The sequence below is a fragment of the Apostichopus japonicus genome, chromosome 8 (genome assembly GCF_037975245.1).
Source record: "Apostichopus japonicus isolate 1M-3 chromosome 8, ASM3797524v1, whole genome shotgun sequence".
Classification (NCBI taxonomy): Eukaryota; Metazoa; Echinodermata; class Holothuroidea; order Aspidochirotida; family Stichopodidae; genus Apostichopus; species Apostichopus japonicus.
The window spans coordinates 10,564,055-10,585,505 of record NC_092568.1 but is presented as its reverse complement, the minus strand read 5'-3'; the positions used below and the strand labels follow the sequence as shown (position 1 = coordinate 10,585,505).

The 21,451-nt window shown below is 37.8% G+C and overlaps 1 protein-coding gene across 1 annotated transcript in view; it reads left to right on the top strand.

Moving 5' to 3' along the window:
- Window positions 1-3,278: 3,278 nt before the first annotated feature.
- Window positions 3,279-21,451, top strand: part of LOC139972123 (uncharacterized) — a 47,245-nt gene continuing 29,072 nt past the window's right edge. The window contains exons 1-5 of the mRNA XM_071979070.1: window positions 3,279-3,558; window positions 11,895-11,946; window positions 15,369-15,506; window positions 17,174-17,367; window positions 19,603-19,723. Of these exons, the coding sequence (XP_071835171.1) occupies window positions 3,487-3,558; window positions 11,895-11,946; window positions 15,369-15,506; window positions 17,174-17,367; window positions 19,603-19,723 (577 nt within the window). The 5' untranslated portion in view covers window positions 3,279-3,486. The remainder of the gene's footprint in view (window positions 3,559-11,894; window positions 11,947-15,368; window positions 15,507-17,173; window positions 17,368-19,602; window positions 19,724-21,451) is intronic.

Sequence of the window (21,451 nt, the reverse complement as noted above, 5' to 3'; positions counted from 1 at the left end):
GGTTCTACTTCTTGACAGAATTGTGCAACTAACAACTTTCCGAAGGGAACTTTTTAATCACGAATATACAATGTCGCGTGATTTTTTAGTTTCTTAAGCACTTTCGGTTTTACTGCTGTTTTTGTTTTCCTCTTGCTTGCTTTTTTTCTTCCTTTATTTATTGTCTTTCTCTTCTTTTTTTTGTCGTTTTTTTATTCTTCTACTTCTACTCTTTCCAGTTTCGTTTTCTTGCCAATATTTTTTCTGAGCATGAAGAGAAAATAACAAAACAAACAGTGATTAATCGATTAATCGATTTGATTGATTAACTCGTGTACGGTCTCAGTTCCGCAGCTCCAATTCTCCTGGTGTGTTTCTTCCATTATTTGTCGAGTAGCAGCGATTTCTTTTTTGATCTCATGACAATCACAGCCATGGATATAGGCTATATACATCATTTTCAGGTTGGTTTCCAAATAAAACCAATATCCCATGCAGTGAGGCAGATTCGTTGCTATGGAAACAGTTTTTGGAAATTTGCATCACAAAGGAAACAGTATCGACCATATTTCTCCAGCTTTGTGAACGTTTTCACTGTAAAGTAAATCGATAAATAAAACAGTAAAAAACCGGGGGGAAAAAAGACAAGAATTGACTTTCACCAATTTTTAGTACATAGCAAAATGATTAGAGAGTTTTTGTATAAACTGACTTGGCTAATGTCTTGATGTATCACTAAACACATGCATACGCTAGATCAGATTCTCCCCCCCCCCCCCCCAACTCCCTCGATACACAGATTGTCGTGATATACCACGAAACAAATGAAACAATCACGCTACTTAGCAAATTAGTTAATTGAAACTTGACACACCTACCATGAAATGAGATCCAGGAAGCAGAGGAGGTTGGGGGGGGGGGGGGTAGGACGGATGGGGGAGAGTTAACCAGCTTTAATATGTAAACGTGTTTTCCAGGTATATGAGAATAGGTGAGGACATCATTGGTAGGTGGGGAGGGGGGGGGTCGAAAGTGCATTTTTAAGGTATAGTATATATCGTAACTTAATAAAATTCATAATTAGACATAACTTCTGGATGATTGGAAAGGAAGGGGAGAGGGAGGGAGTGTTGTACAGTAAATATCGTGATTAACTGAATGGTATTTAATCATAATTTCAGACACTCGCACACTGCAAAGAGGAACATTTGAAAGTCGAGCCTTGTTACCGTATACTTTTTGTAAATATACATGCACATAAAGGGATGTACCGCTGGCAGACCTTATGACATTTATGCGGATATGAAGAAAATAATAATAATAATACACAATATTAATTGAATTTGAAACATCATCTTGTTATCTTTGTGGGTTACTCAAGAATTTTCTTCTACTTTTTCTAATGCACCCTGGCTAAATTTATTTAAAAAAAAAATCAAGCATTCTGCTTAATTAAGCAATCAACTCTGACCAACGAAATATCCCTTTAACAACAGTGACACATGAGGTACTTTTGTACACCTCATTGACGTTAAACTATACACATTTGTGCCTAAATATTGCGAATCCGTGATATATTCTATCAATAAATAGTAGCCTACGCTTTCAGACCGCATAAAGAAATGTGCAATCTACGCAAAGACCGCTAGGCATAAGAATGTCAGAATAGGCGTAACGCTTCGTGACTACGGTAGGCTAGATATTACTGTGTTAACGATACGCTTAGTCTATTATTGTATGCTTTTTTTCCCTACGTATAGTATCAATGAATCAAAGATTCGCCGGTAATGATCTAAGTGTTGGACTAATGAAACACCATAGAATGTAAGCACTGCCACGATCTTCGCAAACACTTGTTGAACCATTTCTTGTACACACGCGCGCGCAATTCGCTCCACACTAGAAAGTGTTTTTACTCCAGCCACGTGACGATATGGAAAATTTATAGGGCGTGAACGGCGTGCGACCAACATAATTGAAATGCAACATATACCAATACAGCAGTTTTTTTTATTTATAAATGGACTGGCAGTTACATTATGATGCAACTGTTAGATTGTTTGTAATTATAAACCTTCGCGAATACTTGTTGAACCACTTCGTATACACACTCCACACTATGCACTGTTTTTCACTCCAGCCATTTGACATAATGGTAATGTTACCAGGGCGACACACCCGGAAATATTACAGGGCGTTACGGGTTTGTGAACAACATAATTGAAATGCAACATGTTCCAATATATGAGTTGTGTGCAGTGGACTGTCAGTTACAACACTATACAACTGTTAGTTTGTTTTAATTTTAAGATGTTCGCGAAAACTTGTTGAACCCATTTTTGTGCATGTACACACACACGTGCAATATTCACTACTCAACATTATACGCAGCGTTTTCACTGCAGCCATATCACGTAATGCAAATTTGACAGGAAGTGACGTATGTGCGACCGACGGGCTTGCATAGACGCAATTATTCCTGCAACTGAAGTGGTTTCGACTATCTGAATATAAGTGCTATATACGTATAGGGCCTACACCTCACCCCTATTTATGACTTGACAGTGGCGGCGTGGAGTGAGTTGGGTTCATGTTAAACGCGATACACAGGGTATAACGACGACATCCACTTGTATACAATCTTAATTTATAAATTATATAACTCCATCTTGATTTCGATCTCATTTTGCCTTTGATGAAAACGTCTTTCTTTTTTTCTTCCCGTGTCTTATCTTCTTTAAGTATTCCCAATCGATCACGTATCTTTAAATTACCAATATATCAGTCGTTTCAAGAAGCCTTTTGTTAGTGGAGCGATCGATAAAATATAATAAAACATCTAAACAAGTATAAGATGCGGCAGAAGCAAGCAACGAAATATTAATTGCAATGTATATATATATATATACTTGGGGAGGGGGGGGGAGGACATGAAAAGGGAAGAAAGGGTCTTTTGTGCACGATTCCATGGTAAAAAAAAAATTAATGAATATATTACTAATCAAGCTTTGGCAGGATCTTGAGTGGAAGAAATAAATCTCTTACACAATAATTTGCAATAATGGACGTCTCTGAAAATATGATTGTGTATGCATAGAGAGAAGCAATATCAGATATGAGTTCAACAAGTTCTGACGTCACCGTCTTTTGAAAGTGATACCGTTGATATACAATAACAGAACAGTACACAAAAGATAATAACTGTCGTGGTTTTTTTGTGTTTTTTCTTCATCGTATGAAGTTGATTATTTTTTTTTTATCACTGCAGTCTGCGTCAACGTATACGAGCGAGCAATTAATTATCAAGTGCATATTCTCTTGTGATCACAGGAAGGAAGGAAAGAAACATCTTCTCTCTCTTTGGGGTGTGCGTTGTGGTCGTGTCCATTTTGAAGAGAATTTTTTTTCTCCATTTCATGAGTGGGGGATGTAAAGGATTCTACCTTGGATGGAGTAGGAGAAACACTCGGTGGGAGTCAATATCTACGAGCTGGTGTCGAGATCAACATGGCGCCCTTCTTTTGGGCGTTTTTGGTCGTCGTATCAACACTTTTGTGTGGACACTCTGTTGTCGAAGCGGTATGTTTTGTTTGTTTAGTAACCAGTGTTTTTCACTTTATAGTTTCAAATTGAAATAATTTTGGCAGACAATTTATTATAAGGACAGCCTGTTTTTTTTATATTTTAATTATATTTTATTTTTTTATTAAGTATTCCGAATTTTATTTGAAAGTACCCGCAGCAATTCCCTTCATCATTTAACCTCCATTCGACCTAAATTGCACTGGGACCGCATAAATTTGGATCTATATAGATAAATCCCATATAGTAGTATATGTATATATGTTATGTATATAATACCTTTGAATTGGGGACATTACACGGAGGAGAATGGTATCAAAACTATATATTTGTTTTTGTTCATCTCTCCCTAAATCAGAGGTTATAATTTCCACACAAAAACAAAACAAAAGACTTACAAAAATGAGATATAAACCAAAATATATGAGAAAGGTTTGAATTTTAATTTTCCATTTAAGAAGATATAATTGCATAACAATGTGCGTTTTTGAATGATAAGGCAGTCAAGTCAGTTTGCTCTATTGGAAACATGGGGGGGGGGGGGGGGAATTGTCCTTAGCATATGGGCATATGAGAAGGTATCCTACTGCGACATGAGTTCACATCATAGTGTTAACGCATCTAGTGCCCCATGGTCTGAGTAAAAGTGCAAAAACGTATACTTTTTTTTGGGGGGGGGGGTCAAAAATTCAAGAACAATAAAAAATTCAAGTCGTGCAACCCTAAAGCGAAGGTATACATTTCGATATATTGAAATCTCAAACCGTTATATTAGACTATATTTTACCATATGCCGGTAAATATTCCACGCCTTGGTTTTATCTGCGTTTTGTATTTTGTCAGAATAATTCTCAAAGTGAAAAAGCTTTAAATTTAAAAAAGAAAAATACAATATCGGCCTATGGCACAATTCTGAGAGAAATTTTCCAACTTTTAACTTCTAAGTACAAATGTGTCATAACGAAACCAGCAGCGGCGCGGGAGAGGGGGGGGGGGGGCTGGAGGAACATACCCTACGGAAGAGTATGAAAAATGACTTTGAATGAGGGCTGCAAACAAAAATGTGACCAAAAAACTTTCTGACAAAATGGATCATCTTTACATTCCGTATCACAAATTCCAGTATTTGAATTTTACGTTACCTTTTCCCCCTTTGTGTTTTAGAGGTCAGACTTTAATTACACTTTAATTATACATTTTTCAACGAGAGGAAACTCTTTTAATTACAATAATGCCAACAAAAAACATGAACAATTTCCTGCCAAACAGGGGCATTTCGTATTTTTGAAAATGGGCATTTTTGGGGTTATTCAACAATACTGCTGATTGCAGTCAAACCTCGATTTGCAGTGGGAGATGTAACGTTGATCGACGGGGTAAAACCAAATGGCTACCTAAAACCTTCCCGACAAAATGGATCCCATGTGTTTTCTGTATATCACAGATATCAGTATTTGAAGTATCTTTTAATTTTAGTTTTAAACGGCAACTTTTAGATGTTTTCGTTTTGTCTTTGTAGTTCTCAAATTAAAGTTTCTCAACAAAAGGGTACTTTTTAATTTAGGAAAAGTGGGTAACTTGCAGGTTCGTATTTAGACACGTGGAGGCCCGTGGGCAACCTTCAGTAATGGAGGCCCACAGCACACCAGTGATCGCCGTCCTGGGGGAGGGGTTTAAGGGGAGGGGTGTCTCCTTCCCCTTTGGATTTTTTTTGAATAATTAAGGGATTATTGTGATTGTGATTTTTGAAGTAAATTTATGTTCAAGAATTTTCATTACGGTATGTAAGCCTGTTTGCCTGCCCAATTTTCAGTATACAAATGAACAGGTTGCTACCACATCTCTCAGTACAAATTAACAGGTTGCTACCACCTCTCTCAGTACAAATTAACAGGTTGCTACCACATCTCTTAGTACAAATTAGCAATCATGATCAATCATAACATGGATTTAGTACAGTACATATTCAACCATTTAGCTGTTTCTAACATCCACAAAGAGATACAATTGAATATGGCTTGCGTATATGTAGATGACATAAAATGCGCGCAATATGATTTTGATTGATGATACGTGTCAGCCTACATTTTCCTTATATTTTTTTTCATGAAATATGTGGAGGCCCCTTGTTGTGGAGGCCCATAGGCAACGTCCCACGTTGCCCATCCCTAAATCCGGCCCTGGTAGCTTATTTACTCCACCAAAACTCTATACATGAAGTCAGATTATAAGTATAATCAAACTCGACATTACAGCAAGCGATAAGAGAGCTAATATCATATCCCCGAGCGCTGCTAATATATAGTCTGTGAGTTATCATATTTTTTATTTATTTTTTAAATTTTACTAATCATCTTTTACCTTAAATCTGAAAGATTATCCTTTGTCAATGCAAAGCTTTTTGATAACTGCGGTATGCACCTGTATAGTCAAACAGACGATACCATCTTGTGCAATTTATAATGCAGTTAGGAGTCAAATTTCGAAAAATAGAAAAGAACTCTGAGTATTCTATAGCTTATACTAAAAGGAGAGGCTGATACTGAATGCAGCTCTGTTTAGACCAAAGTAGAAGAGCAAGAACCCGGATGTGCACCAAGATCAAAATTAGAATTCATACCGCGGCCTGTTTATGAATCTAAGCCAGTGGCGTAGGAAGGTACTTTTGAGTGGGTGGGGGGACTGAAGATCGATGGCCGGCCCGGGGGATGGGTCTAAGGGGAGGGGGTGTCCCCCTCCCCTTTGGAATTTTTTGCATTTCCAGGTGGCCTCAGATGCAATTTGGTGCAATATAGCATACTTCAACACCCACTCCGTTTTGTAAACTTAATTTTGTATTTTCACCTGGCCTTAGATGCAATTTGGTGCTCCAAATGAGATTTTTTTTCTCATTTGGAAATGAAAAAGGGGTTTTCTGACTTGCGAAGCGGGGGGGGGGGGGCGGAATGATACTTCCGCCCCTCCACATTTTTCGCTGGGGGGCTGGCGCCCCCAGCCCCCCGGTTCCTACGCCCTTGATCTAAGCTATATTTCTAGCTATTTCTTGATTAACCGATACGAGGACCAAACTCGAACAACTTAAAAAAAAAAAAAGAAATAGAGAGAAAAATAGGCCTCGTTCCTTGCGCAAAAGCCACACACCCACATAAAGTAACGTCAGATAGTGGCAACGCCTATACCCAAGACGTCGCTTCAGATATGTATGAATGTGTCCCACACCTCTCTCCTCCCCACCCCCCCCCCCCTGTTCGGTATCGTCTTTCCTGCTTCTGGTTTGTATTGTTAATGGATTTTGCAATAACAAGTGAATGAAGTCATGATCCCGTTCAAAATCGACTTTACACCGGTATACCTTAGAAACAAGTTGTTGCACCTTTCAATGACGAATTCAACGCATATAAATGGAGGTATAACCAATTGGTAGAATCCATAACTAGCCACTGTGCGTCAAAATGGCGATGGGGGGGGGGGCGTATATAGCGATATTATTGAGAAATTATTTTCTATCGGGTCCGAGCGACGGTTGTCAGGACACAGCCGTATTTGTACATTAACACGTTGGCGGGGAGGGGGGGGGGGTTGTGAACTTTAAAACAGCATAATTGAACTTCATTCAACAGTTAACATATAGGCCTTTTAATGTAAATATGATAAATCCCAAGGGCGAATTGACCTACCGCTTATAACCATCTCGGGAACGATGCACCGCTGGGTCCTATAGGTGCCCGGGTGGGGGGGGGGGTGGGGGTGCGCTAGGGTGACGGTGCCGAATGTGGCGATTTCCTCTTAGTTACAAACCGTCTGCCATGCAAGGGTGTCTATGGGTCCCCGTAAAGAAATGAAATTTTAGACGATGCATGCTGAGGCTATGCATTAGTTCAGTTAGGTCTAAGCGTAAAGTTGTGTTTTAACTCTGCTTTTTTAAATTTTGGGTGAGGTTTCAAGAAGGTGTGAACAACAATCCAGCCCACCCCCCCCCCACTCCTCCTCACACACACACCCTTGATTCACACCTGCTGATTAGAAATTGCTGACTTTCCGACCAGCATTCTCGCCAGATATCCCCGTCAACTTCCGTCAACATACCATACGGTATGTCCCCGTGTAACTCACAGAACACTATACGTATGCTCCCCATATATGAGCTTTCTTTTTCGTTGTTTCTTTCCGTTGTCTTTGTTTTTGTTTGCTTTCTTTGTTTTTGCTTCTTCCGTTTTGTTCTACCGGGTAAGGGGAGGGAGGGGGGGGGGGTGGAGGGGCAGTAAAGTAATACATTATAGCTGTTTACAAGTGAAACTATACATTTTATTACAAAAGTAAGCAATATAGCGGCGATAAAGGTTCCATGCTATAAGAGGTGTTTGAATTGTGTGTCTGTCTGTCTGCGTTTTGTTTAGTTTTTAAATAGTATGTCTGATTCTCTCTAGATTAATCTGTGCATGGCATTATTACAACGAACAACGAATGACATAGTTTCTGTACAAGTCAGTATATTTGGCAGCCAAAGAAGTTGTCTTTCATATTCAGCATTCACATCGATCCATGATTGCCATCATAGGCGTAGGAGGAGGCGGGGGGGGGGGGGGTGGGGGCTGCCCCCCCCAGCACACCAGCATTTTTGTGTGAAAATTCGGGCAATATGATTAGAACTTTTCGGGCACCTACTGCAAGAAAAATAATTTGCAATGTGTTTTTCAATGGTTAAACTGATATTATTATTATCATTATTATTGTTACGACTTGCCCAATCATTATAAGCAATATGGAAGGGTAATAACACCGCAAATGATTGTATGTTATTGGCATCCGATGCATGCCTATATGATATGCACATTAACATGTTGAACGAAAATTTTGCTTACATTTTTCGGGAACGAAAATTTTGCTTACATTTTTCGGGCAAGTCGTTACACCCCCCCCCCCCCAAATCAAATTGGGCTCCTATTGGACGCATATGATTGAAATCATTAATGGATGACTTGAGACACCAAATTATTTTTTATATATGTGCTTTAGACCACGACAAAACACTGTTACCAAATAGTACATGTTATATCACTATACCATTTTAAGTTTGCAAAAAATGAACCTTCAATAAAACATCAGTTCTCGGTGTGCTTAGTCTAACCACACATTTTATTAACTCCTTGGCAACACACAAGTCAATAGAAAATCAGAAGACGTTAATGGGCCCTCCAATGAAATGTTGACTACTCAAGGATTATAAATGGTGTTGACTGCCATTAAAACGTGCACTGTTGTTTATGGGAAGTTCACAGAATATGTTTTGGCTGAATTATTAAAGTGTACATAAAAAAGAGAAGAAAAATTAGCACAATATGGGTGATTGGTGAACATTAACAAACTATAGGTCTGCACTGAATATGCGATGTCAAACCAGAAAAGCCAAAGAAACGGCATTATACTCGCATTCATATATTTTTCTCTTTTACACCTTGGATTTTGACATATCAAAAAGAACATTCTGCCTGAACATTCTGCCTAAACATTTCTGTAAAATGATGACTTTAGGCATATTTGTAGCCTTTGATAATTAGTGTTATGGTCCAAAAAAAAGAAAACGTTTCTATGACAGCTCCGGTAATTAAAATATTCACATTCCAAATATACTTAGTCTCGGAAATGCCGCTTAAAGGGTAACTTGAAGAACACGGCGGTTCCTAGGTGCAGGACTAATTATAAATCCATTTATATATTCTATGATAACTCAACCAAAACATGACCTATCAGCTCTTCAGTTATCTGAAGGTCTAACGTCAGATAAACAGTACCCATGGAGATACTCTGAAACAGGAAACAAGCAAGGTCACGTGATACGGGACGATTTATATCCCATTTAATATACATATTTCTATATCTATCTATATATATATATATATAATCACATATATGTATATATATATATATATATATATATATATAATCACATATATATATATATAAATATATATATATAATCACATATATGTATATAAATATAAATATATATATATATATATATATATTTATATATATATAAATATAAATATAATCACACATATAAATATATATATATATTATATATAATTTTTTATATATATTATTATATATATTATTATTATATATATATATATATATATTTGTATGTATATATGTATGATTACATTATGTTAATATGATGGATGGGTGTAGGGTGTGGGTGGGCGGTTGGGGGGGGGGGAGTGGGGAGATTACCTTTCTTTCAACTCAAAAAAAATGAAGTTACGTGGCTAGTAACCACCCTGTCTATGAGGTTATATATTATGTATTGGTTGTCGTGGATGCTATTGCTGAGAGTAAACATCGAAACAGTTGTTCGCCCGACCAATTGAAATGATTCTTGTATAGCAATAGTTTGATTGAGGAAAGCAGACATTTGTAGGATGGTTTCCATTTGATCCAAAAATCCAAACATCATCAATTAATAAAGAAAGGGGTTGAGTGAATGTCAGCAATATAATTCAACAATTGGGATACTTTGGATAATCAATTATTTGTTTTGTTTTCACTAGATTTTTATTGATGAATAACATGCAACAAAGAATGCGAATATACTCTCAACAGAAGGTTATGGTCAATTCGGATTGAGGGAAATTTCTCATAGCGACAAGTTTTCACAAATAAATTATGATTATGCACTGCATGTTTTGATAAATCGTTGCGATAAAAGGAAGTTCTCGTTTCCTTTAAAATATGAACCAATGACATCACTATAAACTGTAGCTCTGTACAACAAAAACAACAATTTCTTTTAAAACCTCGACGAAACAATGTTGATGACGTCACTTAAAGGAAGCGAAGTCTATGAGTAACCGTATAATTCAAATACATTTCATAGTCTAAGTGTGCCCCAGAATGTACCATTTGACTTCTAGAAACTTGTATATATACCTTTTTCTTCGAGAGAGAAAGCTCTGAGGCCTATGGTGTCGTACCCCCTCCTTCATAAATGTCCCGGATCCGATCTTTCATAAAATCCTCTTGTATATAATTGGGTTCATTTAACTAGAATATTGTTTTTTATTTCTGCTATAGCGGGTAAGTTTATACGTATAGTGTTGTTAGGATAACGATATTCCGACATTTAATGAGAGAACTAATTAATTAATGATAAATGATTATACTACCAGAGAAAGATCCTGCTATATAGGATCGAAACGTCATATCCTCTCATTTTTACACAAACAATAGAATAGAATAGAATAGTATAGCATAGAATAGAATAGCATAGCATAGCATAGAATAGCATAGCATAGCATAGCATAGAATAGCATAGCATAGCATAGAATAGCATAGAATAGCATAGAATAGCATAGAATAGCATAGAATAGAACAGCATAGAACAGCATAGAACAGCATAGAATAGCATAGAATAGAATAGCATAGACTAGCATAGAATAGAATAGCATAGACTAGCACAGAATAGCATAGACTAGACTAGCACAGAATAGCATAGACTAGAATAGCACAGAATAGCATAGACTAGACTAGCACAGAATAGCATAGACTAGAATAGCACAGAATAGCATAGACTAGAATAGCACAGAATAGCATAGACTAGAATAGCACAGAATAGCATAGACTAGAATAGCACAGAATAGCATAGACTAGAATAGCACAGAATAGCATAGACTAGAATAGCACAGAATAGCATAGACTAGAATAGCACAGAATAGCATAGACTAGAATAGCACAGAATAGCATAGACTAGAATAGCACAGAATAGCATAGACTAGAATAGCACAGAATAGCATAGACTAGAATAGCACAGAATAGCATAGACTAGAATAGCACAGAATAGCATAGACTAGAATAGCACAGAATAGCATAGACTAGAATAGCACAGAATAGCATAGACTAGAATAGCACAGAATAGCATAGACTAGAATAGCACAGAATAGCATAGACTAGAATAGCACAGAATAGCATAGACTAGAATAGCACAGAATAGCATAGAATAGCATAGAATAGCATAGCATAGAATAGCATAGAATAGCATAGAATAGACTAGAATAGCATAGACTAGCACAGAATAGAATAGACTAGAATAGCATAGCATAGAATAGCACAGAATAGCATAGAATAGAATAGAGATAAGAAACGGTTTAGAAAGGAATTTCATGAATAGTTTAATGACGTCAGATCCATCAAGTCACGTGACCGTTTGCCATGATACATTATTATAATCTAACAGATTGTGTAAACAAACCTGACACGTGATCACCTCTAATTTGATAGAACAGCAATCTTATAATTCCATTTTTTCTCTCTCTCTCTTTTCCTTTTTCTCACAGACCTACCAAAGCATTGAAGAGGCTTTTAACGAATCGCAGCAAATCAATTACAGTTTGTATTTCAATTTTTGTTGTATTGACTGATTGTTTCTATTGTCTTAGTTTAATTACGATGACGGGCTGTGGGAGGGTGGGCCCTGGGGTGGGGGGGGGGGTTGAGGTATTTACACGATCAAGTTTTGATGCTTCTGACATATATATGGTACATACACGGCAATGCGGCAACGGACCCCCCCCCCCCCCCCCGTCTGTGGTATCAGAGAATTCATTAGGTTAGTGTATAGTCAGAGGGTTATCAGACCACTTCATGTCTAACTTATGTCGCAAACTGTTAAGATGTTCCATAATCACTGAGTGTCAAACTGGGCAGAACTCAATAAGGATTAAAGAAACATACTTATGGAATTTGAACATCGGGTTTGATAGAACACTGCCAAATGTGTTAAAGAGAGAGATAGAGAGAGAGGTGGGTTGAGCGGCGGGGGGGGAGGGGGGGAGAAATAGAAAGAGAGAGAGAGTGGTGGGTGAAGGCGGGGGAGAGGGGGGAGGGTAGAGAGATAGACAACACAGAAAAAGGGAGGGGAAAGAAAGCGGAAATAGCATTGAATGATTTATACTGCATGAGGAATCGTAGACTGCAATCAATGATAGGCTCCATTTAAAAGTGATAGTTTTCGCTTTTCGCTATACTCGATGTTATTGAGGTAAATAACGTAAACTTTAATATAGATTGCGGGTTTTCTGTCAACCTTTCGGATTTCATGCAAATGTTAGTCTAAGATTTCGTTCACCAATTGAATTTTGCACTTTCTCTTCGTTAGTCATATGAGTGTCCCCTCCCCATTGAGAAATTTGTGAACAATTGAAGGTCCTTATAGCTGCGATCTGGTGCAATATTTTGCCAGTTTCATCATTATCATATGATATCATATTATCAGCAGATTGTGTTTCCTGTTTGAATTTTTTTACATGTTCTTTTACATATTAGGCCTATATCAGAAAGACAAACTTAGTGCTCTTTTACAATTTTCCAGTAGGATGATTATTGTTTATTGTCCAATGTCTGGACTTTAATACATTTGACGAACTTAACTGATGGACAATAAACTTTCATATTTTGTAAGACAGCCAGATGTGCAGAGGCCTAAAAGCAAAGTTATCGCAGTGTATTAGCAGTGTAATAATTATTTATAGGGAGTGCTTATCACGTAAGATTGCTAGCTTAACTTCATAACATGCTGTTCGTGCAACAACTTAAGACGAATCATAGAAAGGATGAGAACGCACGTTGTCGACGTCGTTGTGCATACGGTTCGTGACACTCCATGCGGTTAGGTAGGCTACATTTTGTTTTATTACGCAGTGGCCAACTGTAGTCTTGTAATAGGCTATATGCTAAATTTAGCTAATAGCATCTGCCAAACTAAGTAGCTGAATCAGTAGGCCTGAATGTTACTACGATTATAATCGAGTTAACGGAGCTGACGAGTATTCAAGATCAAAAAAGCACTGACAAAAAATCATGCCAAAAAAAAAAAAAAATAATAGTTTAAAAAAAAATTTCGACACTGAAAGGGAGGGAGCAGTTGCTCCCACTGCTGCCTCTGGTTACGTCCCTGCCCACAGCTCTTCCCCTCCTTTCCCCTGCCTTTCTCCCTAATCCTCTCCTTCTCTCTTCTTCCAGTTCCCATCTTCGTCTCATTCACCCTCCCCTTCTGCTCTATTCTCTATCCTTCACTCTGCTTCTCCCCCTTATCCCAAGGTTCCTCTTTCATCCTCTCCTCATCTTACTCTCCTCATCTTCAACCTATCGTCTCCTCTTCCTTCCTCTGCTCCATGTCGTCTTCTCCGTTACTAGAACTTCCCTTCTTGCTCTCTTCTTTTCCCTCTATACTCAATACATGACTTTCTCTTCTGCTGCTCTCTACCCCCTCCCTCTAGTCCCCCTCCTCTTTTCTCCCGCTCATCTTCCCAGGCGTGTAACCAAAGGGGGGCGAAGGGGGCGACCGCCCTCCCCTTGAGCATTTTTTGTACGTTTTTATGATATCGCTAGTAATTTCAAAATAGAAAATGCTTAGATGCAGCTTGCATTGTCTGGGAAGTGCCATTTCCAGCGATCTGGGAGGTATTTTCGGCCAAAATGTTCTTTTACGCTTAGCGCTACACTTAGATTGTTTCCAATGCCGAATCTACGGCTCTGATAATTGGCCTATATGTTCGCCCTTCCCTTAGCAAATTCCTCGCTACGCGCCTGCATCTCCCCCCTACTCTCTCCTCTTCTTCCTCTCCTCGTCTCCGTTACTGGAACTGAGACGATATAATACCGTTGGGGCATCCCTGCAGACTAGAGAATGCCAAATAAAATTTAAAAAAAAAAAAAATGGGGAATTTGGTAGTCACTAGTCAACTTTGAATACAATCGAAGTCTCTGCTGATGATTTGTTCAGTGTCGCAATTTGGTGCAACTTGGTGTGCAAGTACACACAGTTACATAGCCGACAATATTTAAGTACATTTTCTATTGACTTTGCCAAAATATGCTGGTGGCTAAAGATAACTGCTTTACAGCAAGATTTGCTCCACCTTTAGGTCAAAACCACATCGTCATAGCGTTTCGTATCGCGAAGATGTGACTTTTTTTTATTTATTTTATAATTTGGTGATAGTCCTATTCTATAAATGTATCTGGCAACAGCAGATATGAGTGATGTCATCAACTGAAAATGTTTTCTGTAGTTCTTAAGAGGGTGTGAAGACTCGCGCAAAAAGGAAAGTCTAATGCCGGTAATCTGACCTAGTTTCGAATGAGGTGTAACAGAAGTGTTAGACACCACCATCGATCCCAGAAAATACGCACACAGCTTGCTATATTCGGTAATTAGACACTTGTGTACGGTCAGTACATACAGCTGCGGTCAATACCCACAGCACAGTGTGCAAACGATAAAGCGATGGACATCGCAGGTCCAGCTAAAGATAACAAGGTATCACGTTTCATTACTGTCTGCATTTTGTAGCGATCGCAAGCAGAAAACTTCACTTGCAAGCAACGGAAAGTTAACTTTTACAGAGCGCGTCACGCTGTTTGGGCGAGTCTTCAATGCCTTTAATAATGTTTCAATCAGTTATCCACAGAGGAAAGTAATATTTCAACAAAAGCGTCGCATTTCCATGAAATTAAAACTACACATTAACAGCTAAAGTATAGACGAAATCAGAGGGCGGGGATGGAGGCATGGAGGGAGGGAGGGAGGGAAGGATGTATGGAGGGAGGGAGGGAGGAGGAGGAGGAGGAGGAGGAGGAGGAGGAGGAGGAGGAGGAGGAGGAGGGAAGGAACGGGTTAAAGCTGCTGACATAGCTAGAAATATATACAGGACTATATGTTTGGTTATAAATAAAACCAAGTTGTGTGTGTTTGTTTGTCTTGATCATTATATTTTCTAAAACACTTAGTAATAATTTTCTTGTTACAGATGAACTTTACAATGGAGCTTTGTTTCACTTGGATATGGAGGACCAGGATAACGTTACCACCAAACTTAATTTACCTTGGAAATACACGCTACAAGTTACTTCTGAAGAAAATTGCTCAGATATAATACAACATTTGGGTGAGTTAATTGCAATTAATAAAATTCAGTAAAAATTTTAATAAATATTAAAAACCCAGTTAAATTTTAACAGTTTTGGCAAAAATTTGAATTAAAAAGACTGCAGTTTGTTGATCAATATGCTGCTTTGTATAACTGGTGAAGGTGGGGATGGAGGGGGGGGGGGGTAACCGCCAGATTCCACATCAGTGATTTCATATCTCCACACTTAACTTTAGAATCCGTCCTATTAAGAGATTCAGTCCTGTTTAAAGATAAGGATCAATAATACGTTCCCTGATACTTAAAATTATTATGTACAAAACATATCGTAGTAAAAGATGCCTTCTGAAATTGGTGGAGGTCACTTGAGGTCAACAGAAGTTCAAAGCCTGAAAACATTGTAATCTGTAAACACGGTAACTGCAAAAGTAAAGTTTGTGTGCACTTCATACTTTGGTATATAGGTCCAGTAGCTAAGAGTAAAAAAAACCAAATGAAATTCGTGAAGGTCGAAGCTAGGTCATTTGAAGTCATGACATTTCAAAGTCTTAAAAATTTTATAAACACAATTACTCAAAAACTAAAGCGTGCATGGATTTGATACTTGGTATTTTGACCACCATACTGATTACAATAATCCTACTGTTCTCTGTGGAGGTCAAAGGTCACTTCAGGTCAAAATAGGTCAATATCTGAAAAATGTAGCTACAAATACCTTAACTACATAAATGTTTTGGATGTGTTGTATTTTTGTTATGAGGATTCGAATCTTTGAGTACAAGAAATAAAGTATTTCCTGTGGAGATCAAAGGTAACTTGAGGCCAACAGAAGTAAAGATCCTGTAATTTGTGCAAATGCAATAACTTCAAAAGGAAAGCTTGCATTAAAGTTTCATACTTGATATTTAGGTACACATGATAGAGTTCAACGACACTATATTGTGGTCAAAAGTAATTTGTGGTCGAACATTGCAATCAGAATAACAATTAGAGTCAAAATTGGAAACATTTCAAACTTCGTATGTGGAACCACCTAATTATTAAGAAGAACATCCGTGTATGCAACTGCGGCATAATCGCAGCTTTCTGCGCCATGAGTGAGGGAGGGGTGAAATGGTACCGTCCCGTGTGTGTGCGTGTCATTGTGCCGTCGTGTGTGTGTCCAATTTTGTGTCCAAACTCCTCATAAACGGCCGTGTCGATTCTTCCAACTTGGTTTGGAAGGTATACCCCGAGTGAACCCTTGTTTCTCGCAGCCCCCCCCCCCCCCCCACCAAAGATCAGAGGTCAAAGGTCAAACTGAGTGAAAATCTTTATTATTGTATTGCTTTTGCTTCAACTCCAAGGGGACACATTGAATTGACGAAGAACCTTCACAGGTGTGTGTAATGGAAATGTCCAGCGGTACTTTTTGCAAGATTGCGTAACTAATAATACGTTTGTTCATTTGAAATCAGTGTTTGCTTGCGATGAGATATGCAACTCCGTGGAAGTGTTTGAAAAAAAAAATAACTGAATGTTTAGATTGGATACATAGCAGCCTCCAATTTGGAGTAAGCAAGAATGCCATACTTCAGTTCAACCGACGATCGGGTAAATAACTACAACCTTGATGAACTCGGTTAAAGAGGTTTATTATTTGTTGTTGTCATTCGTCATAATATTATTTGTTAATCATCCACCAGGCATTCCTTGGGCTGATGGTAACAATTCCATGAAATTCAACTCCAGTGGTTCGAATGTCAGAGTAAACGGTACTGCTGACATTACTGCCGGCATTTCTGTATCTCTCTGGGTCCGGAAGTTTGATAACCCTGGCAATCGGAACTGTAGTATAGGCACAGTGGAGCTCAATGGTCAGAAATTCGAACTTAGTAAGGTTAGTGAATCAGTCTCCAACTGCTATATTGTATATAAAAGATTTTTTAAATCACAGAGCCACAGCGATGACTTTCCGTAGGCCTAGCCCTAAATACAGCAGTAAGGGCACTGCCAAAATCCTAACTTAGGCCAGCGTAATAATAGTTAAAAGCTGTGCAAAAATCGATCGATCTAGTGTTAGCCTTGTACTACTACTGGTCTATAGTAGTCTGATACTAGTGCTAAGGCCTAAGTACTCAAACACACTAGTACTATGGTAGGTTAGGCTTGATCAGCTTACTCATACAATTTATTTATTTACAGTTGTGGTATGCATATGTTAAATCATGGGTTATGTAATGGAAGGTGACCATATCTTTTCCATGAAATCATTCAGATAACACGATACTCATGTTCTTCACCCTCCCCCCCCTCACATTGACATCTAGGGTCAGCTAGTTAAAGGCATTGAAGACTCGCCCCAAACCGTGTGCGGCCATCTGAAAAAGTTAACTTTCTGTTGCTTGCAAGTGACGTTTTGTTCGTGTTGCTACAAAATGCAGACAGTAATGAAACGTGATACCTTGTTATCTTTAGCTGGACCTGATATATGTCCATCGCTGTTTCGTTTGTAAACTGTGCTGTGGGTATTGACCGCAGCTGTATGTACTGATTGTACACTAGTGTCTAATTACCGATGGTAGCAAGCTGTGTGTGTATTTTCTGGGATTGATGGTGGTGTTTAGCACTTCTGTTACACCTCATTTGAAACTAGGTCAAATTACCAGCATTAGATTTACGTTTCTTTTTGCGCGATTCTTCACACCCTTTAAGTACTGTACCTAGGCTATAGCTAGGCCTATAGTAATATTACTAATAGTAATGCCCAGTTTGCTGACTTTAGGAAGCTCTTCCAGTTTAGCCTTGATGTCATAATCCAATAAGGAATACAAACCTTGTAGAGCTGATAACAGCTCTAAGGCTGGTCCAGTTTTCAAGACATTTATTATTCCATATACCTCTGCAATGCTCCTTTTAAGGGTAATTGATGGTGACTTCGACTCCTCACACAGTTCTCAATGTAATTAATGTCAACCCATTGTAAATTATTAATCATAAAAATGCAACCAAATTATGTTCTTTTAACTTTAAAAGAACAGCACAGCTTGATAGTGCATTGGTTAGCAATAGACACCATATGCACAAGTTGACCGATTTGTAATACTGTAAACATGTTATTTGTGGCCTTGAAACTACTCTACGGTCAATGTTTCCCAAAGAGTTTTATTTTATAACTGCATATAAGCCTTTAACTTCATGTGGCCTTTGTGTTGGAATAAGTAGTCCAGCCACTTTTAATGATGAGCCTTAGATGTTTAAAACTGGTGCAAAGTTACAACCCTGAACTGTTTATTAAGCAGTGTTTTCTAATTAAAGGCCTAAAAACTTAATTTGGTGCCTAAATTCATCTTTAAAGAAGAGTTGGATTTGGTTGTGGTTAGCTTATAATGCATCAAGGATGGTCGTCAAATGTCCCAGAGTAAAACACCTCAGTTTGAAAAACATATTTTGTCCATAAAATTGTATCTAATGCCCAAGAACTACGTAACTGGAAGTCTTATTATGATTTGAATTACAGGCAATGTAATTATTGTAAAGATCTGGGTTGCTTTAAGTTTGAATTTGCAATCAACCACAACTTCTGTTTGAGTTGTTTCTGCTCATGGAAGGTCATGCAAACAGGAAAAATTGAAATTATTCAGACTTCTAAGCTTTCTACCAATTCAAGGATATTCTCGGGACAGTACACGTCCAGGGAATTTTCCGGGGACTTTTATAATCTGGGCACGGCACGTAAAAATCCAGGGACTGTCTGGTCATTAAAACATGATTAATTTGGACCTATGAATTGTTTTCAACTAGGTTGATAAACCATAGCTGTCAATATTAAAGTATGCTGTTGCATTCAGTATGTTTGTGAGGTGTCATTTCTTGAAATATGCATTTATGTACTGTGTACATTAATTACCCGTGATGACACGAATGCATGATAACACCAAAATTACAAGGAAATCTCTTTTTCTTTGCAGGAATAAATAGAAATTATTATCAGACTACATGTCTTCTACAATGATTGTATTGATAGTCTTGTTATAATGATGATTGAAATGCTAGCTTTACAGTGTTAATTAATGTTACCGTGCAGTATCAGTGAATAACATGGTTTTTATAACTGTCTTGTTATTGTTAACAGAATTATACTACAAACCAAGACATGGATGAGTATCGTCTTATTCATGGATCAGACCGTAGTCTGCTGCTTGAGCTAGACAAAACATGGGACTGGAACATGATCTCCATCACTATAAATCAAAGTAAGCATCATAATAAGTGTACGGTGATGATGTTATTTACTCAACTTAATTGCACAGTACATACTGCAGAAAAGTAATTGTTTGGTAAGGATGTAATGTACGTAACTTCATTGTACAGTACATACTGCAACATACTCAGTGTACATGTAAGGATGTAACGTACATATTAAACTTAATTGTACAGTACATACTGCAGAATAGGAAGTGTATGGTAAGGATGTAACATGCATAATTTCATTGTATATTACATACTGCAGAATAATAAGTGTATGGTAATGTTGTAATGTATGTAACTTTATTAAACATAATAAACTGCAGAATAGTAAGTGTATGGTAATGATGTAATGTATGTAACTTCATTGTACAGTACATGCTGCAACAAAGTCAGTTTACGGTAAGGATGTAACCGAGTAACTTAATTGTACAGTACATACTGCAGAAAAGTAAGCGTATGGTAATGATGTAACGTGCATAACTACATTGTACAGTACAAACTACAGAATAATAAGTGTATGGTAATGATGTAACGTACGTAACTTCATTGTACAGTACATACTGCAGAATATTAAGTGTATGGTAAGGATGTAATGTATGTAACTTTAATAATGACATGATAACACCTTAATTATACACAGTAATAAAACCTTTCAGACATAGGTTTGGCTTTAATTATACTGTGAGTAGCGTTAGAAACTAAATTATTGATGATTATACTTAATACGCAGGCTGTCGAATCCGTAAAGAATGTGATCACCATATATGTATACATACAGGACGCATGTATTTAACCTTAAAGATTGCAATTGACATTTCCAAAGTGATTTTCTGTCATATACTACAGTAGGGTTCACTATTTTATCATTGCAACCTTTGAGAACCAGTACTTACAACTTGCCGAGTAGTGATGGTGATTCAATCACTTCCGCCATTCTCTATTCAGTAGTGGACCACATAGGAAAGTCTTGCCTATACCCACCCCTTAATTGCAATTCAGACATTTAAATAATTTTCCTCTCTTAATCACCAGCTTGAAATGACAGCATGAGTCATATTAGTGGGTTCCAGTAATTGTACTTGAAATTGTGTATATTGTATTCAATTTCCTTTGTGGTTTTACATATATTTAACTTTTGCTAACTAATCTGTGGGTTGCAGTCATTTGAATGATACTAGCTCATATTGCTGAAAAACAACCAACATTTATATAACCCATATTCCTTGTATTTTTTTTTTCTTTCTTTTTTTCTCCAAATGCCTAATCTCCCACTCCCATCCCCATTCCTTCCATATTCCACACAAATCTGATTTCTGTGTAGAATGTTTCATGTTAAATGCATACAATTGCTCAAATTAAAAATTAAAGATGTGTATTTGCCAAATACGACCAGTGTGTTTTAGAATCTCACTCCGATTCAAATTTCCCGCCAAGAATGTGCCATCGCTGGCCAAAGTGTTCCATCGATTGTGGTGGAACAGAAGAGTATACATACTGTCAGCAGGCGCGTAGCCAAGGGGGGGGCAAAGGGGGCAGCCGCCCCCCCTTGAGCATATTTTTTTTTAATGTTTTTATGATATCGCTAGTAATTTCAAAAGAGAAAATGCTAAGATGCAACTTACAACTTGGCCTGGGAAGTGCCATTTCCAGCGATCTGGGAGGCATTTTCAGCCAAAATTTTCTTGTACCCTTCGCGCCAAACCATGGTGGCGCTACGCTTAGATTGTTTGCAA